This window comes from Echinops telfairi, unplaced genomic scaffold (assembly GCF_000313985.2).
Source record: "Echinops telfairi isolate 266 unplaced genomic scaffold, ASM31398v2 ScPeMD7_7427;HRSCAF=8465, whole genome shotgun sequence".
Classification (NCBI taxonomy): domain Eukaryota; kingdom Metazoa; phylum Chordata; class Mammalia; order Afrosoricida; family Tenrecidae; genus Echinops; species Echinops telfairi.
Genome location: NW_022111327.1, coordinates 8575443 through 8602077, shown reverse-complemented (window position 1 = coordinate 8602077; position 26635 = coordinate 8575443). Strand labels below are relative to the sequence as shown.

General features: G+C 43.3%; 1 protein-coding gene across 2 annotated transcripts in view; it reads left to right on the top strand.

Moving 5' to 3' along the window:
* Positions 1-26635, top strand: part of DCX (doublecortin) — a 142876-nt gene that overhangs the window by 109838 nt on the left and 6403 nt on the right. For both annotated transcript variants that reach the window (XM_004710055.2, XM_004710054.2), the window contains exon 6: positions 13752-13846. In XM_004710055.2, the coding sequence (XP_004710112.1) occupies positions 13752-13846 (95 nt within the window). The remainder of the gene's footprint in view (positions 1-13751; positions 13847-26635) is intronic.

Below are 26635 nucleotides of genomic sequence, written 5' to 3'. Positions count from 1 at the left end.
ATAGTCAGGCATGATCAGCTTTCTTCACCACATTAGCTTATGCACTCACTTTGTCTTCAGCGAAAGTATAGAGACGGTGAACATCATGGAATGCCAGTTTAATAAAGCAGAGTATTCTTGCATTGAGGGAGTACTTTAGTAGAGGCCCAGTGCCCATCTGCTATGTTAACACTGAACCTATAAATAAATGCATATTGATCTATTTCTCCATCGTCATATATAAATATATTTACATATGCAAATGCCTGTATTTAGACCTCTATAGTGCTTTTTACGTCCTAGTTCTTTCCTCTATTTCCTTTTACTTTCCTTGTGTCCCACTATCATGCTCAGCCTTCATTTGGGTTTCAGTAATTCCTCTCGGTTACATAGGCCTTCATCAAGCCATACCAGGCCTCATACACCCTCCTCGCCATCAGTTTTAGATCCCTTGTTGTTCCCTTGTCCCTGGGTTTGTTAACACCCACTTCCATTCCCCCTGCCTCCCCCTTCTCGCATGTCCCCCTGGAACCATCAGTCCATTGTTTTCTCCTCCAGCTTGTTTATCCTGCCTATCTTATCTAGATAGACCTGCAGAGAAAATAATATGCACACAAAAAAAGACAGAGCAAAACAAAGCAGCAAAACGAAGCAAAACAACAATAACAACAACAAAAAAAACCACCAATGATATAAAAAAGAACAGCCTGTATATAGTTCAAGGAATGTTTGTTGGCCTTTAGGAGTGTTTTCCAGTCGAGTCTGATTTTGTGCCGTGCCTTGGCGCCAAAGTCTATTTTTGGTATTCCCTGGGGACTTCCTTGCTCTGCTCCCCAGACTTCCTTGCTCTGCTCCCCATGCTGTTCTATTGCATCCCCTTGGTGTACCACCATGTTTTCATCCAGTGTTAGCTTGTCTGAGATCAAGGACCCGTTGTTGATTGGTTCATATATTTTCCTTAACTTTAAATGAATCAAAGATTGTGGAAGACAGGCCATTAAAATTCCAGAGAATTTTAGCTACCTTCCTTAAAAGGCAAAAGGAAGCCTAAATATTCCTCTTTAGTAGGAACTTAAACCAAATGAAACATTGGCTCCATTCAGGTTCAGTTAAAGAAATGTTTTGATATTCCAGCTCATTAGAAAATATATAGGCCCAAAGACCTCGATCCAGTCTTATCAAGCTTGCTAGGTTTTAAAGTATATATATATTTGATCCAGTTCATGGTTTAGTTAATATCTGGTTTTAGTTTTACTTGAGGTTTAGTACATTTATGCTACTTGGTCTGTTATTTTTGTCATAATTTGATTCCTTAGTTGTTAAATCATCTCTTTCCTCTTCTGCCCCATCAATAAATCAAAATGTTTCTACTTTACTCCCTTTGAGCTAAGTTCTCACTTCCCCCAATATCAGGTTTGTCTTAAATGGAATATCTGTTGCTAAACCCTAAACTTGATTTAAGGAAGGATTTAGTCATGTATATAGTATTGTGATAGGGAAGTCTTTCTCACTTGGCAGAGCTAATGGTCTCTTAGAGTATATGTTGCATTAGCCATGTCTCCTTTAAACGGGACAAGGGACTCATGGAAAACAAACCAACTAACAAAACCTCATTGCCATTGAACCGAGGCCTCCTCATAGTGACACTCAGGGAGGCAGCAAGAATCTGAGCCCAGAAGGCTCCCGTGAGAGTAAAGAAAGTATATGCAGGGCAATATTTTGATTAAGTCAGGACTTGCAATTTTGATGGGCAAAGATAAGCATGGCTACAGCAGAAGAAATATCCAGTGCCCTTTTCTGTTTCCATCGCAGCAGTTAATGTGTTAATTCCCCGCCCCCTTTATGTCACTACCCTCAATTGAATTGAATTGAATTGAAAGGACAAAGCAGCTATTTGCTGGGAAGAGATCTTTTCTTTTCTTTCTTTTTTTTTTTTTAATTTTTAAGGAACCACCAAGAAAGCTAATTCCCCACACTGGTAGGCTGAGCACACTGTCATGTGATCATTCGTTTGCTCCCCTTCAACAGTAAACCTTTGTTGTAGCAACCCAGTGTTTTCCATCCACCTTCCCCAACCCATGTACACCTACTTCTGAAAGTCAAACCTGCCCTGTTCCCAAACATCCAAGAATGGCTTCCCCATGATATTATACAGCCTTTGAAAAGTGTGTGCGTGGTGAGCGTGTGTCAGGGAGGAACACAAAACGGCAGGGTTTCTACTGGGGAATTGTATCTCAGAGCCATATCTCCTGAACCAAACTGGCCACAATGGACTGCCCAAAGTAGCCAGCCATTCTGACCTCCCCAAACAAAACTGTCCAGTAGAAATATTATGTGGACCACAGTGCAGACCACCTATGTCATTTAAAATTTTTGAGTAGCCACATTAAAAAGATAAAAATAAAGATATGAAATGGATTTGATAATCTGCTTTATTAAATGTAATACATCCAAAGTATGGTCATGTCAACATGTAATCATGAGAGAAAACATTTTTTTCAGTTATTTATTGTGGTTTGGGATGAACATTTATGGAGTAAATTTGTTTTCCAGTCAGCAATTTATATGCATTTTGTTTCATGACATTAGTTACTATCTCCTGTCCTGTGGGGGTGGGGGATGGGGGAGCTGACAGCCATGAAGTCGATTCCATCTCATAGCCACTCTGTAGGACCAGGCAGAACTCTAGAACTGCCCCCTTTGTGTTTGTGAAACGGTACATCTTGGTGGGAGCCGAGAGTCTTTGCTCTCTTCCTTGAAGTAGCTGGTAGGTCCAAACTGCTGTCTTGGCACAATGAGTAACTCGCTGCACCACTAGCGCTCGTTTCTAAGGGAAAACCAACCCCAAACTCCCTGCCATCGAGTCCCTTCCAACTCATTGCAACCCTACAGGACAGGGTCGAACTGCCCCTGTGAGTTTGCAAGGCTGTCGTTCTTTACGGGAGTAGAAAGCCCTGACTTTTCCCCAAGGAACTGCTGGTGCTTCCGAACTGCTGACCTTGCGATGAAAACACTATGCAGCCAGGTCTCCTTGCTAAGGGAGAAGGAGACCCTAAAGGCAAATAGAATTCTAGAGACCCATGTAGCTAGTCCTAAACAAGACAAAGACAAGAAAAAGCAGAGACAAATCATTCAGATGACAGGGAACATCAGTATGAGGCCAGGATGGTGTCCAAGAATTCGCACTCGTGCAGCTACTCAAATAGGACATGGAGAACAAAGGAAGCTTGCAAAATGTTGGGATTGGCAGCAGATTCATTCATCACAGACACAGGAGGGGATCATAGGAGTGGGAGAGGAACCATGATTGGGAGAATGGTATACTACTGCAGATAAGAAAAATTCACAAGGTTGATTCGGAGCCCTCTAACCAAGGTCAGGGTATGACTCATGACTGTCTGGTCCTAGTACACCAAATCCCATCAAGAGCATTCCCAGACAAGTTCCTGAGGGTGAGATTGCCTGTCCCTGGGCTGGTCAGAGGAGTCATAACAAATTTACTCTGCCCGAGGGCAAAACATGCTTTCACATTGCCAGTCTGTGGTCAAAAAAGGACTCAGTCGAAACTGAATCTATGTGGAGACTGAAAAATGGATTTAGGACACTCACTGTAAACTGCAGCACTTCACAAACCCGGTGCCCAGAATTTCAACTCTGCTCCTCTCTTTAACAGCGCTCTTCCCACATTGTACCAGGATTCCCTGTGCCCGTATATACATTTGTCCTGCCAACCTCTGCCGCCTGAGCTTTGTTTTGGGGCAAGCAATGCACTTGTGGTCTCAGCTGATTAATTGCTCTGAGGGGTATTCTCCTCAGCAGGGTAATTGTTCGCTTTGGTTCCAGGTTTGAACAATGTCTATGGGCTACAGATCTGTAGGATCTCTCAGACCACTAAGTCTGGTCTTTTCATGATTTTGATTTTTTTGGTATAATTTTCTCACTTCTGTAGTTATTATCAGAGTGATGGACAGTAGTAGTTGGGCACCATCTAGTTCTACTGGTCTCCACGTCAAGAGGCTGTGTGGTTCAAGTGATCCATTAGTTCTGTGGAGTGTTTCTTTGAATCTTTGATTTTATTCCCTATTTTTTTCCTGTGGACTGGGAGAGACCAATCATTGCATCTTAGATGGCAGCTAATATGATAAAGTATTAATGAGATCATTTGCATTCTATGAATGGGTTGTATTTTATACTTACAGACATTTCAGCTCTGACTAATCACACTTGAAGTGTTCAAAAACAACACGTGACTAGTGGTTTCTGTATTAGGCAGCACAAGAACACTTTTCCTCCCCAACTAAGAGAGGTTCAAGATGACAATCCCTTCTGTGTATTAAATGCTCTCAACTTTGCCAAGCATTTCCAAAAGCATTATCTCAGTTGTCTCTCAGAATAGCACCACAAATCAGGTTGGAAAGCCATACACGTCTTTTTCTTCTTTCTCCTTCTTTCTTTCTTTCTTTCTTTCTTCCTTTCTCTTGTTCTAAAGTTGTTAGGAGAAGTATGATCCAAAGAAGTTCAATGTCTTCTGGTCTCCTGAATGTCACCGATTATCCAGTGACTAAGAGCAAGCTCGGTTCAACTCCAGGCAGGCACACCTTGCAGTGTTCCACTGACTTGAGGCAAACTCCCGGATCTCCAGGTTTAGCAATCCAAAGATTCCTGTACAGGAGCCTGACTTCCCTGCTTCCTTTCCCTCTCTCTCTTTCCACCCACCCTCACAGCAGGGAGACTGGGGAGGACGGCCAGGGGTAGGACTGCTGTCTGTGTCCCTTTCTTGGTGTGACATTGAGCACAGCGCCAAGAGTAATTAGGTGCCTTTGTTTCCAGTGCTCTGCCCTAGGTGTTCTCTTGGCTCCCCTACTGTCATTACAAGGGGAGGGGGTGCCCTCGAAAAATCTGTGGGAAGAGAGAAACTTCCCTGAACCCCCTCACCAAATCAGATTCTTTCTAAAACCATAGCTGATGTACAATGTAAGTGGAAGAAATACCCTATATCAAAGGCAGCCTTCCCTTTGCTACGGGAGAGCTGCTTAGGAAGTGGTGCAAGCAGCACGATGTGGGCCATGAAGCACCCCAGTAGGGATCCTGTGAGCCAGCCCCATCCTGAGACTTGGGCCTAAAGCCAATGGAATCTCTAAAATGGTGGAGTGATCACTAGTCCTAAAGGCTATGAGGAAAAGGAACAATAAGATCAAGCCCCTCCCCCACCCCCACCCCTGCAATAACAAAAACCAAACTCACTGCCATTGAGTCCATGCCGACTCCTAGCGACCTTATAGGACAGGGTGGAGCTGTGCCTGTGAGTTTCCAAAAGTGTAACTCTTGGCAGGAGCAGAAAGCCCCATCGTTCTCCCATGGAGCCGCTGGTGGCTTCGAACTTTGGACCTTACAGATAACAGCACAACAGGGCTCCTTCCGGAACTAGGAAGCTTATATTTAATTGGAGGATCAGTCTGTATACAATTTGCAGTTTTATTCATTTGCAAACCTCAGCAGTTTTAAAGCCCCAGCTGCTCTTTGGGAGAAAGACAAAGCTTTCTACTCCCATAAAGAGTTAGCATTTCAGAAACCCACAGGGAAAGTTCTACCTAGTCCTACAGAGTCGCTATGCGTTGTAATCCACTTGATGGTAGTGAGTTTTTTGTTTATGTGCCAATATTTACATAGTGTTTTCTATGTGCTAAGAAGCCGTGGTGGCGGCGTTGTGGGTTACATGTCAGCAGTTCGAACCCCCCAGCTGCTCTGCAGGAGAAAGATGAGACATACTGCTCTCATAAAGTTTTGCAACCTCGGAAACCCACAGGGACAGTCCTTCAGGGTTGCCATGCATCAGAACTGATTCAATAACAGTGAACTTGGTTTGTTTAGTTTTTGGTTCTGGGTGACAGGCAAAGGTTCTTCTATGTATTTATTGCTAAGGTAAGGTATTCTTATTCCCATTTATGGAGATGAAGAAACTGAGGCACAGAAAGGTTAAATGACCTGCCTAAGAGTACGTGCTCATAATGATAGAACTGAGATTTGAACCCAGCTTGACTCCATAGTCCCAATGTTAATCCCTGCACTGAACTGCTAAATAAAGAGTTCGTGGCAAAGATTTGTGTACATGCTAAATGAATCAGAGAGAGACCGTGATTGCTATTTGAGTTCCCAAAAGAGCACTCTTCAGGGATTAGGGTACTAAGGGAAGACTTCCTGTATTTGGATTGATGGCCAATACTGGCAGGAGGAAATGCATGAAGAAAAGAACAAAGGTAGCGATGAATATGGGATGTCAGAATAAAGGGAGGAGACTCATCATTCTACACCTCCAGCCTCAACCTTTCAACTGGGCCATTACTTTTATATGAGTCAAATACAATGTGTCAACTAATCCAACAGATGTCCTCCTTCCGAGGCTCTGCCTGACAATAAAATGACCATCCTCTTAGGGAGCAATATATTTGACTCCACTCTTTGCTCCTTCTTGCCATATGCTGTTGTTGCATCTTTCCTGGATCTCCCACATGACTTCCACTGCAGTCCCCTTATTATGTGATGTCGAGATTATCCCACAGACTCTCGGGTCTTATCCCTGCCCCCAACCTCTTTCCCTTGATCCCTCTACTATGGTGCCACCCCATGTCTCTTCCCCCAACCCCAGTTTTCACTTGGTTCCTACCCCTGCTCTACATTCTTCCATGAGTCCAGGTTGTGTTTGTGAAGAGACTGAACGAAGGGCCCTGGATTTTGTTCAGGAGAACACGGCAGCCAAATGCCTGGACCATAAATCATGGGCTTCACTAAGGAAAACATAAGTCCTTGAACTGCAGGCCCAAGGATTCCTTCCCAGTCTGCACAGAGTGGCATAGCATCCTCCGTGGAAGAGGATGGCTTAGCCCAGGGCTTATGTATTACAGGTAGTCCCCGACATAAAACAGATTTCTGTTCTAATGACTCCATTGTAAGTTGATTTGCAATAAGTTGAAGAATGCGTTTTTGGTTTTTCATCATCTTTGCCTTTGATCAGTATCTTTGTAAATCCGGTCTTTGAACACCTCTGAGTGAACAAACACCTGAGAGTGAGAACAAAAGCAAGTTACATGCTGCAACACTGTATCTAGTATATATTACTAATGGCAAAATGTAGCCCCCAATTAAAAAAACAAAAACAAAACCCTAGACAATCATGAGTGTGGTTTGTTGTAACTAGAATAGGGCATAAAACAGGAACTGCCTGATTATAGTTTGCTCATAGTTTGTCATATCCTTCCATTTCTAGTAATGCTGATGGTAATACTAATCAAAAACTCAAAACTCACTGCCGTTGAGTCACACCGGACCCATAGGCATAGTGGGTTCCACCTTGGACGGCGTGCTAACAGCATGGTCAGTTTGACACCACCAACTGCTCTGAGGGAGAAAGACTGGGCTTTCTACTCCTGTGAAGATTTAAATCCCAGAAAGCCACAGGGGCAGTCCCCTCTGCCCTAGAGCATTGCTATGAGTGATGCCAAGAGAAGATAACCTTCACTGAGTCATTCTTATGTGCCAGCCCATGGCTAAGCATTTTCGACACCGCCCATCTTGTGGTCCTCAGAACAACAGTTGATATAGGCATGCTGTGATCCCATCAGCACAAATGGGAACCTGAGGTTCAGAAGTTAAGCTACTTGCCCAGGGTCAAACATTTTGGAAATGCCTGAGCCCAGGTTTCGAAACCTATCTGTTTGATTCTGATGCTTGTATTCTTTTCACAACCGAAGATAGGACAATGTGTCCCAGCCGCTGCCCAGTCAAATCAGGAGTAATCTCTGATAACAAGCTTGCTGTACCAGAAGCGTATGTTCAGAGAAAAAACACCTTCAACAGCAAAGGAATGTTGACAGCATGGTCAGGCCTGGGAAAGGAATCCTGGCACTCCCATCAGCCCTTTTACAGATGTCTTCTGGAGGGAAAGTCGTGTGTGTCAAAACATTACAGACGTGCATGCACGTCTTTGTGTTGCAAGAGGGAAGGCTCTTCACGCTCCTTATTTCAAGGATTTATGGCCGCGTGCCATCCATGACGCTCGAGGGAATGGATTTAAAATTCAAATTCAATCTTCTCAAGCTACAATGTCTTGCAACCTTTGATTTACTTTGGTCTAAGCGCCAACCCGATGATCAAATCTGTGAAGGATAGTTTCCAGGCGCTCGGTTCTGGCTTCCCTGATGGGTCAAGCTGGGGAGAACAGCAGCTTTCCCACTAAGCAGAAGTAGTTAGCACAATGGTTCTCAACCTGGGGGTCGAACGACCCTTTCACAGGGGTCAACCAGTTCATAACAGTAGCAAAATGACAGTGATGAAGTAGCAACAAAAATAATTTTATGGTTGAGGGGTCACCACAACACGAGGAACTGTGTGAAAGGGTCGCGGCTTTAGGAAGGTTGAGAACCACTGAGTTAACCAAACCCATCCAGCCGCCCAGTTCAGGAGCTCTTTGGCTTAAACGTGTGAAAACCAGAGGTTCTGTCTCCTTGGCCTTGCTCTGAAGGAAGTTGAAACCACCTTGCTTCCACTTGGCTTGCCTTCCAGAAACCCTCTTTCTGTGTACGTAGGGACAAACACGGGGGTGTCTTTGGTCGACTCTGAAGGAAAGCTTAGCTGCCGTGGTTCGGTGCCGTCATCTATCCAACACTGCCTGCTCCCGGGCCACCCTCACAACTGTTGCTGGGTTGGAGCCCGTTGGTGCTGCCATTATTGGAGGGGAAAGTGGCTGAATTGTCTGGCGAGATCCCTCGGGCCTTAGGGAGGTTTTTCTCACACATTTGAGTAATGCGGAAGATAATTAGAGGAAATACATTTGGAGAAGAGTTCCTCCGAATTTAAGAAAACACGAAGAAGTAGCCAACTTGTCTGCGGAGAGGCCCCTCTGCAGAAGACAAAGAAGAGAACCAAACCTAAAAGGGCCGGGGACGGGGGTGGTGGGGGGGGGGAGGCCGGGGTTGATATGCTAATTTTAAGGGCAGTTTGAAATGAATTCTTCAAGGGAATCCCTAAAGCCACCACCCATTGTAGAGGAGCTGAGTTTATACCCTTTAAGCGAGTCCGGGCCCCTCTGAGTCGCATGTCTCTGTGGACACAGTAAACCAGTCATTCCTAGTCCCCAGAGCTTGGGGTGATCAGGTCAATCAGGCGAGCTTACAGATTGTCAAATGCTTTGAAAGGCACTTTAGCAATCTTAGTCCGGTCATTCAGGGGACTCTGACAGTCTTATTCTAGTCTATTCTTAATAGACTAGACTTGCTTTCAGGGAGCCATATTTCAAAAAAGACATCAAGCCCAACCAAGAGGCTTGGTTTTCGCGTCGGACTAAATGGATGAACATTGAGCTGGTCAGCTCCCCAACAAAGGCTGAGAAAAAGCGCATGCCAGGCTGGCCTGTTCCTTCCTTTGCAAACCTGGGCCCAGAAGAACACTCACTTGCCTAAGTCACTGCTAGACAGCTCTTTCATTGCTGCACCACTTCCATGCAGCTCCTCCCTGGTTGCCAGCCTCTAGGCCAGGGGAAAACAGCACGCTCTGACTCCACCGTTTCAGAGGTCAGCATCAGTTCTCCTTGGCTGCTGTCCACAGGCTTCCCGTGGCCCCCCACTCTAGAAAGGGGACTCTCTCCTCCTTCTCTGAGACAGAACATCCTACCCCCACCTTATGCCTCCCTCCTGGAACCCAGTTTCTCTCTGTACGTTTCAGTCTCTGGTCATCTAGCTACATCAGCCATCCTGCTTGGGCTAGTTCCATTTGGCAGGAAAGGCTGACAGAGCCTGCCCACTTGAGATGAGAACTGAAACAAGAACAGACAAAAACCATTCTGAGGGAAGCCAGGGAGCCAAGCCTGTGAGGGGCCAAGCTTGCACTGAATAGCTGAAGCGCACCCGCCAAGGAGGGTGACACACAGGGCAGAAATACCATCTTCTCAGAGGACGCTCTTCCATGCCCAGCCTTGTGTGTGGGATCCAGTCAGTTCAGAGAATGAAAGCAAGCAACCTTCTAATCGAAAGAGGATCCAATAGGATAGATGCCCAGACACATGGGTGTAAGCGCTGCTGTCTGCTCCAACCGCCTTCCTATGTCTTTCTCTTTTTTCTGTCACTTGGCTCCCTGGTCCCCACCCACATCTGAAAGATGCCACTGGAAGGCATCCCAGAGGTACTTTATTTTTACAAAGGAAGGGCAAAAGAACAACAACCAACAACAAAGTGTAAGCATCCGAGAGACCTGCGTTCTGACTGCAGCAAGCCTCTGCTTTCTCATCTAAAACAAGAAGGAGACTTTCATACCAAAGGGAACAGACTTTGGAAATTACGAGGGGGTGGGGAGGGCAAGGGAGAGAACATGAAGCAATAGGCTAGAGGATTGGCAGAAATTCACTTGGGCGAAGGGGGAGAGAAGAATCCAAAAGAGGGAAACAAGAAATCAAAGGAATGGGCCAGGGTAAGCTGTTGGGAAAGTAGGGAGAAGTAGTTGGAACTCTTGATTACAAAATCCATGATCTCAAATGTAATCCCCCACACCTAATTCAAAATGTAGGGACAATGGTTATAAAATATAAGAAAGAATCAAAGATGAGGCCTTGAGCACAGGCAGGTCTGTAGGGAGGGGAGAGAGACAGGTAGACCCAGGAAACCTGGCCCTTCCCAGGCACTGAGTAAGCTGATCGGGGCTCCATTCCTGTTGATAAAGTGGCCTGCGAGATGAAAACTTTCCTGACGCACCTTGCTGCTGTGGAGGAGGAGCCAGGGAGGGTGGAACACTGCAGCAGGAGAAGGAAGGAATGAAAGGACTGGACTCTTGTCTAAAGATAAGATAACAATGAAACAGGGCTGTGAGTTGGAGGTGAGAAATAAAGTAAGTCCAAGAGGGGGAAAAATCCCTAAGACATGCCCAAAATGCAGCTGGAAGAAAATGGAAGGTCAGAGACAAGAGCTAAGGGTATTTAATAAAGGAAGAATGATGGGCCAAGAGAGCTATCCAACAGTGGTGCTAGTTCCAGCCACGCTCAAAATGCAATGTGACAGCCTTCCACATGCATTTACCAACCCGAGACCAGGAGCAGTTCATCAGACCCTGTCTGCATTTTGTCCTCCGCCATCTTTTTCCTTGATGTTGCTATGAATTGGCTCCAGGACCCATATCAAAAAGCATCCCCCCAGATATCAAACACACACCCCACCACCGCTGCCACCACCACCATAGAACCCTCAGAAAAATAAGTATCTATAGGCATACATTTTTATCTGGTCTGTAAATGGGGCTGGCAGGGCAGGGGGGCGGGGCGGTCCTTCCACTTGTCAGGAATCTCCATTGACCTGTGAGTGTCTATGGCTTCTCAGTTTTTCCAAGGCCAGCTTTGGGTTTTGATACATCAAGGAAGTGTGGGAAAATGTCCGAATTTTTTCCCCCCTAAAAACGCAGTGAGTGTTAATTAAATGGTTAAAAACAGATTTCCAAAAGTGCTTGTGGAATGTTGAGAACAAAGTAATATCTTTTATTTATAGATAGGGTAGTATTAACGAACTGTAGGTGCAGGGGCCATGAGGATGGGTTGGAGAAATAATATATAAATTCAGCATGCAGATAGATACAAAGACTAGAGAGGGATGCACATGTGGCATAAGTATTTCTGCTTCACCCCTAACGTTTGAGGGGACAGCTTTGACAGGATATCAGCAGGGGAAAGGACTAGAAGTTCCCGAAGAGTCTACACTCAGATCCACAAGCCAGAGATGGAAACATACTTGTGTTGAAACTTTTTCACATTTGGGCAAAGTCAGTGGACCCATTCTCAGCTAGATATGTTTATAGGGAATGATTTAAAAAAAATTTAAAAGACCACTTTCATGTCGGGAGTCTAGTCCCATCCCACTTTGTAGTGTGCCTAATAAATGCTGGGAACCTGGGATCTGTTGTCCCAGAAGCACGCTCTCTCTATCAAGTGGAACAAAATGCCAGAGGAACTTACCTGAAGACTCCCACGTCTAGTAGATCTTGAGGCAAAGGTCAGAGCGCTTCCTTTGAGGTGCCTCGGACAGGTCTTTAAAATGATTTCCTATCTGAATGCCATAGGACAGGTCTGGCTGGGGAAGCCCTTGGGCACTCTAGGTGGTCCATTAACTCTTTCAACTATTAACGTCTCTCATTTCCTGCGGAGTAATGGACTGTTTTGCCATGCACGCAGTGTGTGTGTGTGTGTGTGTGTGTGTGTGTGTGTCCTTTCCCATGGGCCTCATTTCTTTATCAGAAAGCTTAGTGCCTTGGTTAAGCTCTTTGGTACATGTCATGGTTTGGAGGTGGTGGCTTATAAGGTATATGCATAGAACCTTCTAAACTTATCTGGGCTCTGGATCCTTATTTCCCACCTTGCCCTGAACACAGTGCTAGTTGAACCTTAGGGTAGTACCAACATGATTTTCCCATCCTTCCCCTTCCCACGATCTTACCTAAAACCCCCATTGCCTCTCCCCTGGAATAAGGTAATTGGCTTCTACCCGATGTCTTTGCTTCTCTCCTTTCCCTCCCCTTTCTCCAGTCTCACCACAGTGGCTGGCTAAACCATTTGATCCTCTCCCTCTTGGCTTAAAGTCTTTCCGTGCTTTTCATTGGAACTCAAAACACCAACTACTTAATGTGCCACCGCAGGAGTCCAGAGTCAGGTCTTCACCTGTAGTCTCCAAGCCCCTTCTCCCAGAACTCATCGCTTGCTAACCTATGCTTGAACTGCAAGGTCCTGTTTGCTCATCTGTAAGCAGGCTGGATTCTTCCCCACCTCTTTTTTAATGCTGTTAGGTCCTTCGACCTTTTTTAAAAAAATTACTTTAGCATGAGATATCTGAACACGACTCCCCTTCAAAAGCAGCTTAATTGTTCCATTTCAACGCACTACATTTCTTTTTCAGGATTGGATAATAAATAGCTCATTAGTCAGGGAATCTAAAACCCTGCAAAACACCCTGGGATATGAAGATGTTAAATATGAAATCATCTCCATAAACAGTGGGTCTCTTGTGACAACTCACTCCCAGCATTTGACTGACGGGAGATAAAGGACGAGGAGCCCGACCTGGCTCCGTTCCTGATCAGTGGTGCTGTGGGAACCTTTGTACTTGGCTTTATGGTTTTCTCTCACTTTCTCTGGCATTCTTTTTCCTGACTAGCCTCTCTTGATCTTTCCATCTGCGCTTTCACTTCAGAGGAGAGAAGCAGGGAAAGAGAAGCCCAGGCAGAGATGGGGGAGGGGGATGATTGACAGTGGGCTGTCCCTCAACTGCAACAACAGCCTCCGGCAAAGGACATGCACCCTGCTCTAAATGACCGCCATTCCTCCCCCCTTGAAGTAGAGATTCACATCATGGAGCTGTGCCTCCCTCTTTTTTTCACCTCTAAAATAGAAGCAAAATAATCCATTCCCTGGCTCCCTCCAGAGATGCGGTTAGGGTCAAGCCTAGGAATTGACAAATGGGGGGTGGGGGGAGAAGGGGGAATTGAAAAGAAACAGACCCCTGAGATTAAGAAGCACTCAGAGAAAGGGTGGGAGGTTGACCACCTTATGCCACATCGGGATCTAATTAAGTGAGGATTGCAGCTCTCACCCGTCCAAGGAATGCATTTTTCACCTTCTACTCATCAAATTACTGACTGTTGTCTGTGTCCTTTGTTTGAATGTCCTTCTGTCTTTGGAGGGGAAAGATGACTTGTTCCTTTGTGTGCTGTTGATGTTGACCCCTTCCTTTTCTCTTGCCTTGGACCAGCAAACGGAACCTCCAGCAGCCAGCTCTCTACCCCCAAGTCTAAGCAGTCTCCTATCTCTACGCCCACCAGTCCTGGCAGCCTCCGGAAGCACAAGGTATTATGTCTCTTATACCTTACTAAACCCCTTTGCACTTAGGGCCCCAGTCCCCCTCTTGGCTGGTTCTTCAATGGCTGGGTGAGGGTTTTCGCTTTCATTCTGCTCTAACAGGACATCCAAGGGCGGAGTTCCCAATAAGTAAGCTAAGCATGGGCTTCCTTGGACTTACTTATCTATGGTGAACACTGTCAGGAATTGTGAATTTGACAAAGGCTTTGACTCTGTGATATGGTGCTTTGCTTTTAGAAGGGAGCCAGATGCCAGTCATACCCAGAAAGAAACCTTTGATGTGGTGAAAAAAAATGTGAAGCTGTTTACCACAGATTAGTAAATAAGCCCAAGAAAGCCTGCACTTACCTGGTCTGGTGGGTAATCTGACAAGGAGGACACCTCAGCCAGGACCCCTCTTCCTCTGGCTCCATGGCCTTGAAGCACTGGGGAGAACAGCCGAGACCCAGCTATTTTTCTTTCTTTCACTCACCTCCGTGTATTTACCTCCAGTTACACTGAGTCAAAAGAAAGAGGTTGCAACGCCCCAAATACCCACTTTGGGTCAAGGCATCACCAAGCTGTAGCTTGGGATTTTATTGACAAGTGACCTCTCAATTCACAGACATATCTAAGAAGATGATGGGAGCAACTTATGTCCCCAGACACCAATAAATGGCAATGGCATTAAGATCCCAGGAGCCATTGGCTTGATTCCAACTCGTGACGGCCCTATGTAGGTCAGAGTTGAACAGTACTTCAAAGAGTTTTCAATGGCTAATGTTCCAGAAGTAGATCAGGAAATCTTTCTTCTGAGGCATCTCTGGATGAATTCCAACTGTTAGCCTTGTGTTTAGCGTCCCAGAGCATTGATCATTTGCACCATCCAGGGCCTTCCACACAGACAGTCCACAGAGAAACTGAGAACAGAGTTCCTCTCTTTAGACTCATCAGACCTGGAGGAATTGACAGACCCTAGGCTCACTAGGTACGCTTCCTCGCCACGCAGATTCTGGCAAATTGTAGGAAGAAAAAAACCCCACGAAGATTGCATTGACCTTGGACACTCTTTGCCACCCCCCCCCCAAAGTAGACAATGAAAATAAAGATATGTATGAATAATTCTCAGGCCCCACTTTCCAAACAGATTTCCATCCAGAAACCTCTCCTGTATAGAAAATCTGGAGTGGTCACAGCCTTGAACCTTAGACCCTGGCTGAGGTCTACCTGTGTTGTCTTCTCGCCTCTAAGAACCATCCTCCTCTAGGATTCTTTTGTCTCCAAGCTGTTCACAAGACTTAGTGTGAAATGGAAAAGTGTAAAAGCCATAAATATGGCCAACTGTACCATGGATCAGAGATGGAAGAGATAGTACATGAAGATAAATGAGTTTCATTTAACTAAAGAAAACTTGTGAGGTTGGTTTATATGCATGTAAAAATAATTATTTATAATTTGATTTATTTTGTTGTTGCTTTTGAATGTATGCGCAGCCAACTCAACAGTTTCTACATGCACCACTTAATGGTGCTGGTTACATTCTTTGAGTAGTGTAGCTGCTCTTTTTCTGGTCCTCTTCAATTAACATAAACTCACATGCCACTAGGGTTCCTATCTAATCTTTTGAGTTGCTGCTGTCAATTTGCTCACATATAGATAGTTCTTAAAAGAGCATAATACTGAAGACAGACATATTCCTTATTAGTTAAACTAAACTATTGCTTGGTTTTAAGATAATTTCCAGGAATATTTTTCCTTTAAGTTTTAAGAATTATTTCAGGGTGTTAATTTCAAGGTTTCATCCAACCTTCATGCTCCAGGAGGTCTGGAGTCCATGAGCATTTGAATTTTAATTCTGCATTTTCCTCCTTCTGATCAAGTTTCTACTATGGAATCTCTGATCAAAATTTTCATTGATGGTACATGAGCACCATCCAGTTCTTCTGGTTTTGTGGCAAAGGAGACACTCATTTATAGAAGCAATGAAGCAGCACATTTAATATCCTCTTATTCCTGACACTCCTTCCTCGGTTGCTCCAGGTGACTAGATATCAATTGTAGTGCTTTTAAGACCCCAGACACTCAGAATACACCAAGGAGGTAGGACAGAGGCACTAAGCACTTAAAGGCACTAAGCATGCCTTTAAGCAAATGAACTTAAATATCCCATGAATCCATGACCCTAAGCTTCGAAACCAAGAAACCAAATCCATAAGGCTTTCGATTGAACATAAGCAGCCTTAGTAGCTAATCTTTGCTGTTATTGTGTATACAAGGGAGCATCAAAAACTTTTGCCAATTCCGTTTCATACGGTTGTATTAATTATTGACAAAAACTATAATAATCATCTGTGCAGCCCTATCAAGGCACTATTGCCATCAACATTAACCACCCTTTCTCCCTTACTTCTCACTCCTGGTAGCCACCAATAAATAAACTTTGATCTCTGTACATTTGCCTTTTTTTGTCCTTTTATATAAGTGATATCATATAATATTTATCACTTTGTTATTGACTTACTTCACTCAGCATCAATTCTTCCCACTCAGACCGTATTGTAGCAGGCACCAAGTTTTCATTTCTCGACTGGCTTTGTAATATCCCGTTATATGGATGTACCACATTTTGCTTATCTGTTCATCTGCTGACGAGCATTTAGGCTGTTTCTGTTTGGGGGCTATTGTGAATAGTGCTGCAATGAACACTTGTATATAAGTCTCTGCTTTCAAATCATTTGTTGATATACAGGAGTGAAGTTTCAAGGTCATATGGGAGTTCTGTTTTTAGGTTTTTGAGGAAGTGCCCCACATTTTCCACAGTGACTGTATGATTTTACATGCCCACCGGCAAAGGAAAGCGATTCCAGTTTCTTGGAATATTTGTTACTAATATTTATTTTCTGGTTTTGTGTTTTGGGTATTGTCACAGCCATCCTAGTCAGAGTGGTATGGGACCTCATTATGATTTGCATTTCACTGATGGCCAATGACACTGAGCATTTGTTCGTGTGTCTGGTGGCCATTTGAATGTCACAGTTAATGAAATGTCTATTCACATCCTTTGTTTATTTTATAACTGCGCTGGCTATCTTTTTGTTGTTAAGTTGCTGAAGTTTTTAAATATATATTTTCATTATGAGATTCTTAATGGAATATATGGTTTCTGAAGATATTCTTCTTTTTACTTTTTGGTAATGTCTTTTGATGAACTAATGTTCATTTGTGTGATGTCCCATTTGTTTGTTTTGTCTATTGTTGTTTGTTGTTTTGTTATTCTCTTAGACACTCCATTATTGAAAGCTAGGCTTGACAGCATTGGTCCTGCTTGCTCTTCTAAAGAATTTTGTGGTTTCATTTTGCACATTTAGGTCCTTAATCCATTTTGACTTTGTTTTTGTGTATGGTATGAAGCCTGGATCCTGTTTCATTTTTCTGCATGTGGAAATCCAATTTTCCCAGCACCATTTACTTAATAGACACTTTTTTCTTTGTTGAATGGACTTAGCAGCCTTGTAAAAATAAGTTGCCCATAGATGTGTGGGTTTGTTTCTGGACTATTAATTTTATTCAGTTGCTCTATTTGTCTGTTGTTACCAGAATGTTTTCATGACTGCAGCTGTAAGGTATGTATTAAAATCAAGAAGTATAACTCTTTTCTCACTTGTTCTTTGCTTTCAACATTACTTCAGCTTTTTTTTAAATCTTTTCATAGGGCACGCATACAACTCATTACAATTCATACGTACATTCATTGTGTCAAGCACATTTGTACAGTTATTGCCATCATTGTTCTCAAAACATTTTCTTTCTACTTGAGTCCTTGCTATCAGCTCCTCATTTTTCCTCTCCCTCCTTCACCCTTGATAATTTATAAATTATTATTATTTTTTCATGTCGTACACTGTCTGATGTTTCCCTTCACCCACTTTTCTGTTGTCCATCTCCCAGGGAAGGGATTTATATGAAGAACATTGTGATCGGTTCCCACTTTCTCCCCCACCTTCTCCTTACCCTCCTGGTATCTCTACTCTCATTATTGGTCCTGAGGAGTTTATCAGTTCTGGCTTCCCTTTGTTTCCAGCTCTGATCTGCACCAGTGTACATTCTCTGGTCTAGCCATATTTGTAAGGTAGAATTGGGGTCATGATGCTGGAGGGGAAGAAACATTAAAGAACTAGAGGAAGGTTGTATGTTTCATCGGTGCTGTACTACACATTGACTGGCTCATCTCTTCCCTGCGACCTTTCTGTTAGGAGATGTCCAGTTGCCTACAGATGGGCTTTGAGTCTCCACTCCATACCCCCCCACATTCACAATGATCTGATGTTTTGTTCTTTGATGCCTGATACCTGATCCTATCCTATCCAATCCTCGTGATCACACAGGCTGGTATGCTTCTTCCATGCAGGCTTTGTTGCTTCTCAGCTAGATGGCTGCTTATTTATCTTCAAGCCATTAAGACCCCCAATGCTATATCTTTTGATAGTCAAGCACCATCATTGCTTTATTTTTTTTTGCCTTAGCTTTTTGAGCCTCTTGCCATTCCATATAAAGTTGAGGATTCATTTTCTTCTATTGTTGTAAAGAAAACGTTAAGATTTTGACCAAGAATGCATTCATCAATAGATAGATTTGGGTAGTATTGACATCTTAACAATATCAAGTCTTGTGATCCATGAACATGGGACATCTTTCCACTCATTTACATTATGAGGTTGACATTGTCAACATGAGGAAATTGAGATGCAGAAAGGTTAAGCTACTAAGGTAGTAGACCTTCTAGTAGCAGAGTTAGAACTAAAACTCAGGTTACCACCAATGGTCTTCTGGAGTCTGTTCACACTCATTCATTAGAGCTGATTCTTCACATCTATTCCCAACTATGTGTTCAGTGGCACCCCATTGGTTGCCTGAACTCAGCCATCATTGGAGTTTTTATACCACAGAAATTGGCAAACACTACAATCAAGATTTTGTTTGCCCCTTGCCCCTACTCACTAGTCAATTGTGCAAACCTTTAACAGGGCATCATTATCTGACCCTTATTTTCATTTCCTCTTTTCTACAGCCAGCTTTTATTTATTTATTAATTATAAATCATTTTATTGGGGGCTCTTGCAACTCTTATAACATTCAATTGTATCAAGTACACTTGTACATATGTTGCCATCATCATTTTCAAAACCTTTTCATTCTCCTTGAGCCCTTAGTATCAGCTCCTCCCCCCCGCCCTGTGAACCCCTGATAAATTATAAATTATTATTGTTTTCATATCTTACACCGTCCGCTGTCTCCCTACACCCACGTTTCTGTGGTTCATCACCCTTGAGGGTGGCGGGGGTTATAAGTCAATCCTTGCAATTGGTTCCTCCTTTGTCCCCCTTCTCCCCCCACCTTCCCCTTCTCCATCTGGGATCGCTACTCCCATTATTGTTCCCGGGGTGTTTATCAGTCCTGGATTCTGTGTGTTGAGAGTTCTTCTCTGTACCAGTGTACGTGCTCTGGTCTAGCTGGGTTTGTAAGGTAGAACTGGGGTCATAATAGTGGGGGGAGAGGACAGCATTAAAGAACTAGAGGAATGTTGTGTGTTTTTTCAGTGCTATACTGCACCCTGTAAAGCTTTTAATTTCCTTGTTCATCTGGTCACTGCCTGCCTTATAATTCCTAATGTCTGCCCCCATTGCCTTTAATGACCTTTGTGAATTCTAGCAAAACCAGAAACTTCGCATCATTCTGCTGGACTATTTGGCTTGCACAAAGGAGGAACTACTGGCCTGTCACTGTAACCAGTGCTACCAAGAGATTGTAGAATGGAAATGCGTGAAAATTGCTCTTCTGTTCAACTTGCAAATATTCTTTTTAGTAGTAAAGTTTGTAGGTTCCAAGTGGTGGCAGCCTCTGTTAATCACTGTCCACACAGAAACTTATACGCTGCATAGCTTCTTACTATATCTTTGCCCTATACTTTTCTGCTTCTACCTTCCTCCTGGGAAGTGGTACCTACCCCAGAACCTTGCATAAACTCCTTTCTCACAGTGCCTGGGAAGTGTGGACATTTGACAAGAACATTTTTGAGTCATTCAGCTTTCCAACTGCTATGTGAGTTTTATTTAGGACACAATGAGGACTGATGATCTCAAAGTCTATTAGAATAACTGCTGGTATTGTTAAACTGTTTTCTCCCGGTTAAATAATTTCTCTTGGTTAGGCTTTTGGTGTGTGTGTGTGTGTGTGTGTGTATACACAGCTCTAAAAATGGATCGAGCCATTTTAAGAATAGCGTAAGCTAATAGGTGGTAGTTATTTATTTAGTAAAGTAGAGCATCTGCGGATAAAAAGGAAAACTGTCAACGAGATGGAGTGACATAGTGGCTCTAGTCATCAACACAAACATTTCAAAGATCATGAGGATGGTGCAGGCCTGGGCAGTGTTCCATTTGTTCCATTGTACAAAGGGTTACTATGAATTGGCACTTAAAACAACAACAAAAACAGATGGCAGCATTAGCCGAGCCTCACTGTTTTTATTTTTACTATTATATTTTCAGCGTATTGTTTCATTTTTTGAATTACTCATTTTTAAAGTCAGTTCAGCAAACAAGAATCAAGTCATAAATTATATCATTTTCTAGAACAAACTCTTAGATGAACTGACTAAGTAATTGGGTACCACACTCCTTATTATGTACCCAATGCCACAGAGTCAATTCTGACCCACAGTGACAGAGCACAACTGGTCCGTAGAGTTTCTGAGACTGTAAATCTTTATGGGACCAGGCATCTCATTTTGTTCCACAGCGTGGCTGGTGGGTTTGAACTGCCAACCTTGCAGTTGGCAGTTCAATGCTTAATCCATCATGCCACCAGGGCTCCTTCACTCTGGCTTAGTCGTTTTATTTTGAGATAGTTTCAAACTTACAGAAGTACTGCCAGAAAAGATCTATGTATTTTAAAACTTCTATACACGCTTCAAACAGATGCTCCAGTTTTTTCATTTTGGTCCACTTTGTTGTCTCTTTCTTTCAATGACATGTAGCATCCACATGAAGATCCTTCACATACATGGTTTTGTTAGTGTTGTGTGACTCTGAGTCAATTCTAACTCTTAGCAACCCTGTAAGACACAGTAGAACTAACTGCCCCATAGGATATCCTAGGCCAGAAGGGGTCCAAGTGCCAAGTCTTTTCTCCCTCAGAACAGCTGGTGAGTTTGAACTGCCTACCTTTTAGTTAGTGAATGAGTCTTAACCATTGTGCCACTAGGACTCTGTATCTACATATATACATGCATAAGCATACGAGGGGGTTCAAAAAGTTTATGGAAAAAAATATTTTTTAAAACACCAAATCCACCACTCTTCAATAAGTTTAAATGCTTCCGGGGCACGGCGTCACACGGATTCTGTGTCCAATGGCCTCAGCAGGCAGGTTGCTCTGGAATTCCGCCCGAAACACGCCACTGTTTGGCTTTGGGCGCGGGTAACCTTGCCCCGGCTGACTCTGGTTTTGTTCGGTTTGCCGCCAGGGGTCCGTGTCAGTCTGCTTTGTACACATCAGCACATCTCTTGCCTAAATACAAGTCCGTTTCATCTCGGGCGAAAACACCTTCTACTTTAGGAAGAGTCGTGTGCTCCCCCGGGTTCTGGAAACCCGTGTACAGCCAGCAGAAATGCCCTTGGACAACACAGCCTTCCAGACGTACTTGCTGTTTCGAAGTCCGGTTCCGGGCAGACTCAAAGATGGCAAGAAAAAAAAAAGTGGAAAATGATCTTATAATTCAATTTTCCCACAGACTTTTTGAAGCCTTTATATATGTATAATGCATATATGTCAACCGATATATAAATACATTTTAATTTTTTTCTGAATCATTTGAGATTCAGTTGCAGACACTGTGGCTCATTACCCCTAAGTACTTTGGTGTGTATTTCCTAGGAGCAAAAGACATTTTCTTTGATCAATATGAAATTTCAAAATAAAAAATACTGATACAATACTATTATTGATTCTACGGTCCCAAATAAAATTTTATCAATTACTTCAATAATGTCTTTCTCTTGTTGTTGTTTCAGGGCCTAAAGCAGTATCACACATTTCATTCGATTTTATGCTGTTGCTCTTGCAGTCAGTTTTTTTTTAATTAAAAGATAATTTTATTGGGGGCTCTTACACCTCTTATAAGAATCCATACATCATTTTTATCAAGCATATTTGTACATATGTTGCCATCATTATTTTCTAAACATTTACTTCCTATTAAGCCCTTAGTATCAGCTCCTCTTTTTCCCCTCCCCCTCCCACCTTTGTAACCCCTTGATAAATTATAAATTGTTATTATTTCCATATTTGATACTGACCACTGTCTCCCTTCCCCTGTGGTTTCTGTTGTTTATCCCCCTGGAGGGGGGTGGTAATGTGTCGATCATTTCGATCGGTTCTCCCTCCTTTCTCATCTCTGATCCCCACCTTCTCCCTACCCTACTGGTTATACTACTCCATTTCTGTTCCTGGATTCCATGTGTAGTGAGTTTTTCTCTCTTATGTGTACCTGTGCACATGCTCCGGGCTAGCCCACAGGAAAAGGCAGGCCTGGGGTCATGATAGTGGGGGGTGAGGAAGCCTCAAGGAACCAGAGGAATATTGTGTGTTTCATCTGTGTGCTGTACTGTGCCCTGGTTGACTCATCCCTTCCTTATGGCCCTTCTGTGAAGGTCTGTCCCATTGTCTACAGAAGGGCTTGGGGTCTCTGTTTCAACCCCCCTCCTTCTCAACAATATGGTTTTTGTTTCTTTGTTTGCTTGGGGTTTTCTGATGCCTGTTACCTGATCCTGTCGACACCTCATGATCATATAGGCTGGTGTGTTTCTTCCATGTGGGTTTGTTGCTTCTCTGCCAGATTGTTTAACTTCAAACCTTTAAGATCCCAGATACTATATCTTTTGATAGCTGGGCTCAATCAGCTTTCTCCACCACATTTGCTTATGCACCCATTTTGTCTTCAGGGATTGTGCTGGGAGGGTTTGCATCCCAGAATGCCAGGTTATTAGAACAAAGGGTTCTTGCATTGAGGGAGGGCATGAGCAGTGGCCCGGGGTCCATCCAGTAAGTGAGTTGTTTTTCGCTGTTTCGTGCCATCAGGTTGGTACCGACGCATAGCGACCCTCTGTACAAAAACACACAACACTACCCAGTCGTGTGCGGTCCTCACAATTGTTATGTTGGAGCCGCTGTGTCAGTCCATCTCATCGAGGGTCTTTCTTTCATTTTTGCTGACCCTCTCTTTTACCAAACAGGATGTCCAATTCCAGCGACTGGTCTTTCCCAATCGCATGTCTGAAGTACATGAGATGAAATGTGGTTTCTAAGGAGGATTGTGGCTGTACTTCTTCCAAGACAGATTGGCAGCATCATAAATTAAATGCATCCCATTATCTCTGGCATCCCTTATTCATTGTCCAGCTTTCACGTGCATCTAAGGTCAGGGCTCTTGTCTCTGCAGCCATCTTTAATCTGGAATAATGTCTCAATTTTCCAGACAGTATTTTGTTCACTGAAGAGTACAGGCTAATGATGTTGTAGAATGTGTTTCAATTTGGGTTGATCTGATTTCCTTTTGATTACATCTAGATTATGCATGTGTGCCAGGAGCACCATAAACGTATTGCTGACAGAGTTCTGGCATCATGGGTTCCATGTTGGGATGCTAACCGTAAGGTCAGCAGTTCAAAACCACAGGAGATGATACTTTCTACTCTTGTAGAGAGTGACAGACTCTTAAAAACACAGGAGCAGTTCTGCTCTGCTTATAGGGTCGCTATGAGTCAGCATCGACTTCATGGCAGTGAGTTTAGTTTGGAGCCGCTTTCTTCTCAGTGCATCCTAGACAGGAGGCCTCACGCTGAAGCCACCAATAACTGTTTTGTTGTGTTTAGAGCAAACTAAAAAGTGTCTTGTGACCTTGGCTCAGTCTCCTTAGGGTTCGGGTCCCAGCTTCTTGCTCCTGCTCTTTCATGGCTACCTTTGCTTTAGCACTGTCAGGGTCCCTAGGCATTAAGCCTTCTTTCCAAGTGGTCCTGAAAGGTGTGAGTCATGGTGGAGACAAAATGCAGATGGCTGAGGTTGCAACGTTCCTCCTGCGCAATTGGAAGCAAACTTGAAGTCCCAGCATCCCTTTGGTAGCATTTGATGGCTGTGGCGGGACCCTAAGCTGTAATCAGTGCTTGGCTTCCCCCGTTAAGCAGCTCATGGAGAATCCTCTTTAATGCAGCTGTGATGGGGTTAGCCAAAGTCCGCATATTCAAGTGCTACAATATGGACAAAAAGTAAATCCTTGGCTAGTTAATGAGAGCAACATTTTGCATTTCCATACTGCGATATCCTTGTTTAAAGAAGACAAACAGTAGGGTTCAACAAAAAATTATCGAGACCTTCTTTGTACCATATCGGATGATGTTTAAACAATTTTTAAGTGGATTAAAAAGTTTTCTTAATTTTGTTTTTCATTTATTGAATTTTTTTACAGGTTAATGATTGCACCCATGACTTTTAAATTTGGAGGCCCTTTAGTGACAAAGGGAGAAAAATGAGGCCTTTACTCCCGTAAAGAGTTACCGTCTCAGAAACTCACAGGAGCATTTTTACCAAGTTGTTAGGAGTCAGACAGGATGGCTGTGAGTTAGCTACAAAGTTGTCTAGAGAACGAAAGAAAATGTATTCTGGGTATGATTTGAAATGTGTGATAAACATTATTTAATTATGTATTTTCCTGTTTCTGGACAGGAGCCATGGGGTGCTTCTACGTGGTTAACAGGGTAAATGTTAGTGATTGGAACGGAGCCCTGTGGCATAGTGGTTACCCACAAGAAGCCCTGGTGGCATCGTGGTTAGGAGTTGGGTTGATCACTGCAAGGCCAGCAGTTCAAAACCAGTAGCACTCCTTGGGAAAAAGGCAGGGCTCTCTCAGGCCCTAAAGAGTGCCACTCTAGGAAACCCACAGGGGTAGTTTTCCCTGTCCTATAGGGTCACTATGAGTCGGCCTCGACTTGATGGCAGTGAGATGTTTCCAGACATTCTTGTTATTGTGACCTTGCAAGTATTTTAGGGAGTGAGTTTGATACATAAAGCAGAGCCCTGACCTTACAGTCACAGAAACAAACTAACTCCAATACAGTGTAATCACGAGCTAGGAAGGGCATAAGAGGGGTGCCAAGGTCATTCTCACTGGTAGGGTGGGAGAGAGGAGAGGCTTTATGGAAGATGTCACATTTAAATAAAGGCTTGGAAGCTCAGTAGGCATAAATGACTAGTGAAAAACAAAACAACAACAGGCATTTCAGCTGAACAACAAAAATACCAGCAAGAAGAAAGCCACGCCATCCAAAAACAGTACATTTGGGAAATAGCAAACCCAAACTAGATGTTAAGTTTCTCAAAATTCCTCCCTGACTTCCTTTGGACTGCAAACCAACATTTGTCTTCTCTCATGCAATGGTATCGCCAGCGCAGGTGTATTTGTTACAAACATGTGGTTCTGTCGGGCTCCTAGGGACTAAGCAAATGAATTTCAGGTGCAAATTATTTGTATTGTTAAGCACTGAGTGTGTTTCTGTTATTATACACATTGATCAGCATAAACAGAACATTCAGGCCGTTCCCTTTCTAAACATTCTCCTACCCTTACCAACAACCAGAAAAGAAACAGGCTGTTCAACAAAAGAGAAATTTAGGAAAGTACAAGAGTTTGTACCTGACCCTAGTCCTGTGGATTCTTTCCACAGAATGCAGCTCTTTCAAAACAACAATCTCACGGATGACTTTTCATATTAGGGCTAACTCCATCTATGCTTCCTGTAATTACTGTAGCAGTAGGATTGATAGCAACTGTTTTCTGTTTCTTATGTCTGTTGTGGGGGACAAGATGAGGCTTTCTGCTCCTGTAAAGATTCTCAGTATCAGCAACCCGCAGAGGCAGTTCGACTCTTTCCTAGAGTTGCTATGTGTTAAAATGGACTTCGGGACAATGAAAGATATCTTTCTTGTTCTTCCATTCCTTGATTCCTGCCCTTTTTGTGTCAGATAGATCGTTTCTAGTGTTCCTCTTATATTCCTTAAAAAAAACAAACCCATATTTTCTTAGCGGTTGCCCCCAAGATAATAATTAACATCTTAATATAATCTACTTGGAATGAATGCCAATTTAATTCAGTTATATACAAACCTTTACTGAAATATAAATCTATACCTTATCCCCTCCTTTGAGCTGTTCTTGATATAAATTTACATCTTTATATTTAATAAGCACATCAACACAGTTTTATAATGAGTAATTACCTTTTCAATTACACCGTGAAAGAAAAGTTACAAAAATCATCCGGAAAAAAAAAAAGTGGCACTCTTTGTTGTATTTGCCTATTCCTTTACCTTTACTAAAGTGCCCTGGTAGCAGAGTGGGTCGTGAAGGGCTGCTTACCACAAAGTGGGCAGTTCAAAACCACCAGCTACTCCACAGGAGAAAGATGGGGCCTTTTAGTTCCATAAAGCATTACAATCTCAGACACTTCATAGGGGGAATTCTCACCCGTCCTGTAGCATGGCTCTGAGCCAGAATGAACTAGGTGGTATAGGCTTTGGCTTTCTCTGACTGGTGTTCTTTGTGTCAATGTGAGTTACTGTGTAATGCCCTTTAGTATTACTGCCTTGTAGGCAGGTTGTGCTGGTGGCAGTGAATTTTCTCCATCGTTGTTTTTCGGAGAATGTCAGGGAATGAGTGGGAGTGATCAAAGAGTGACACTTATCCAG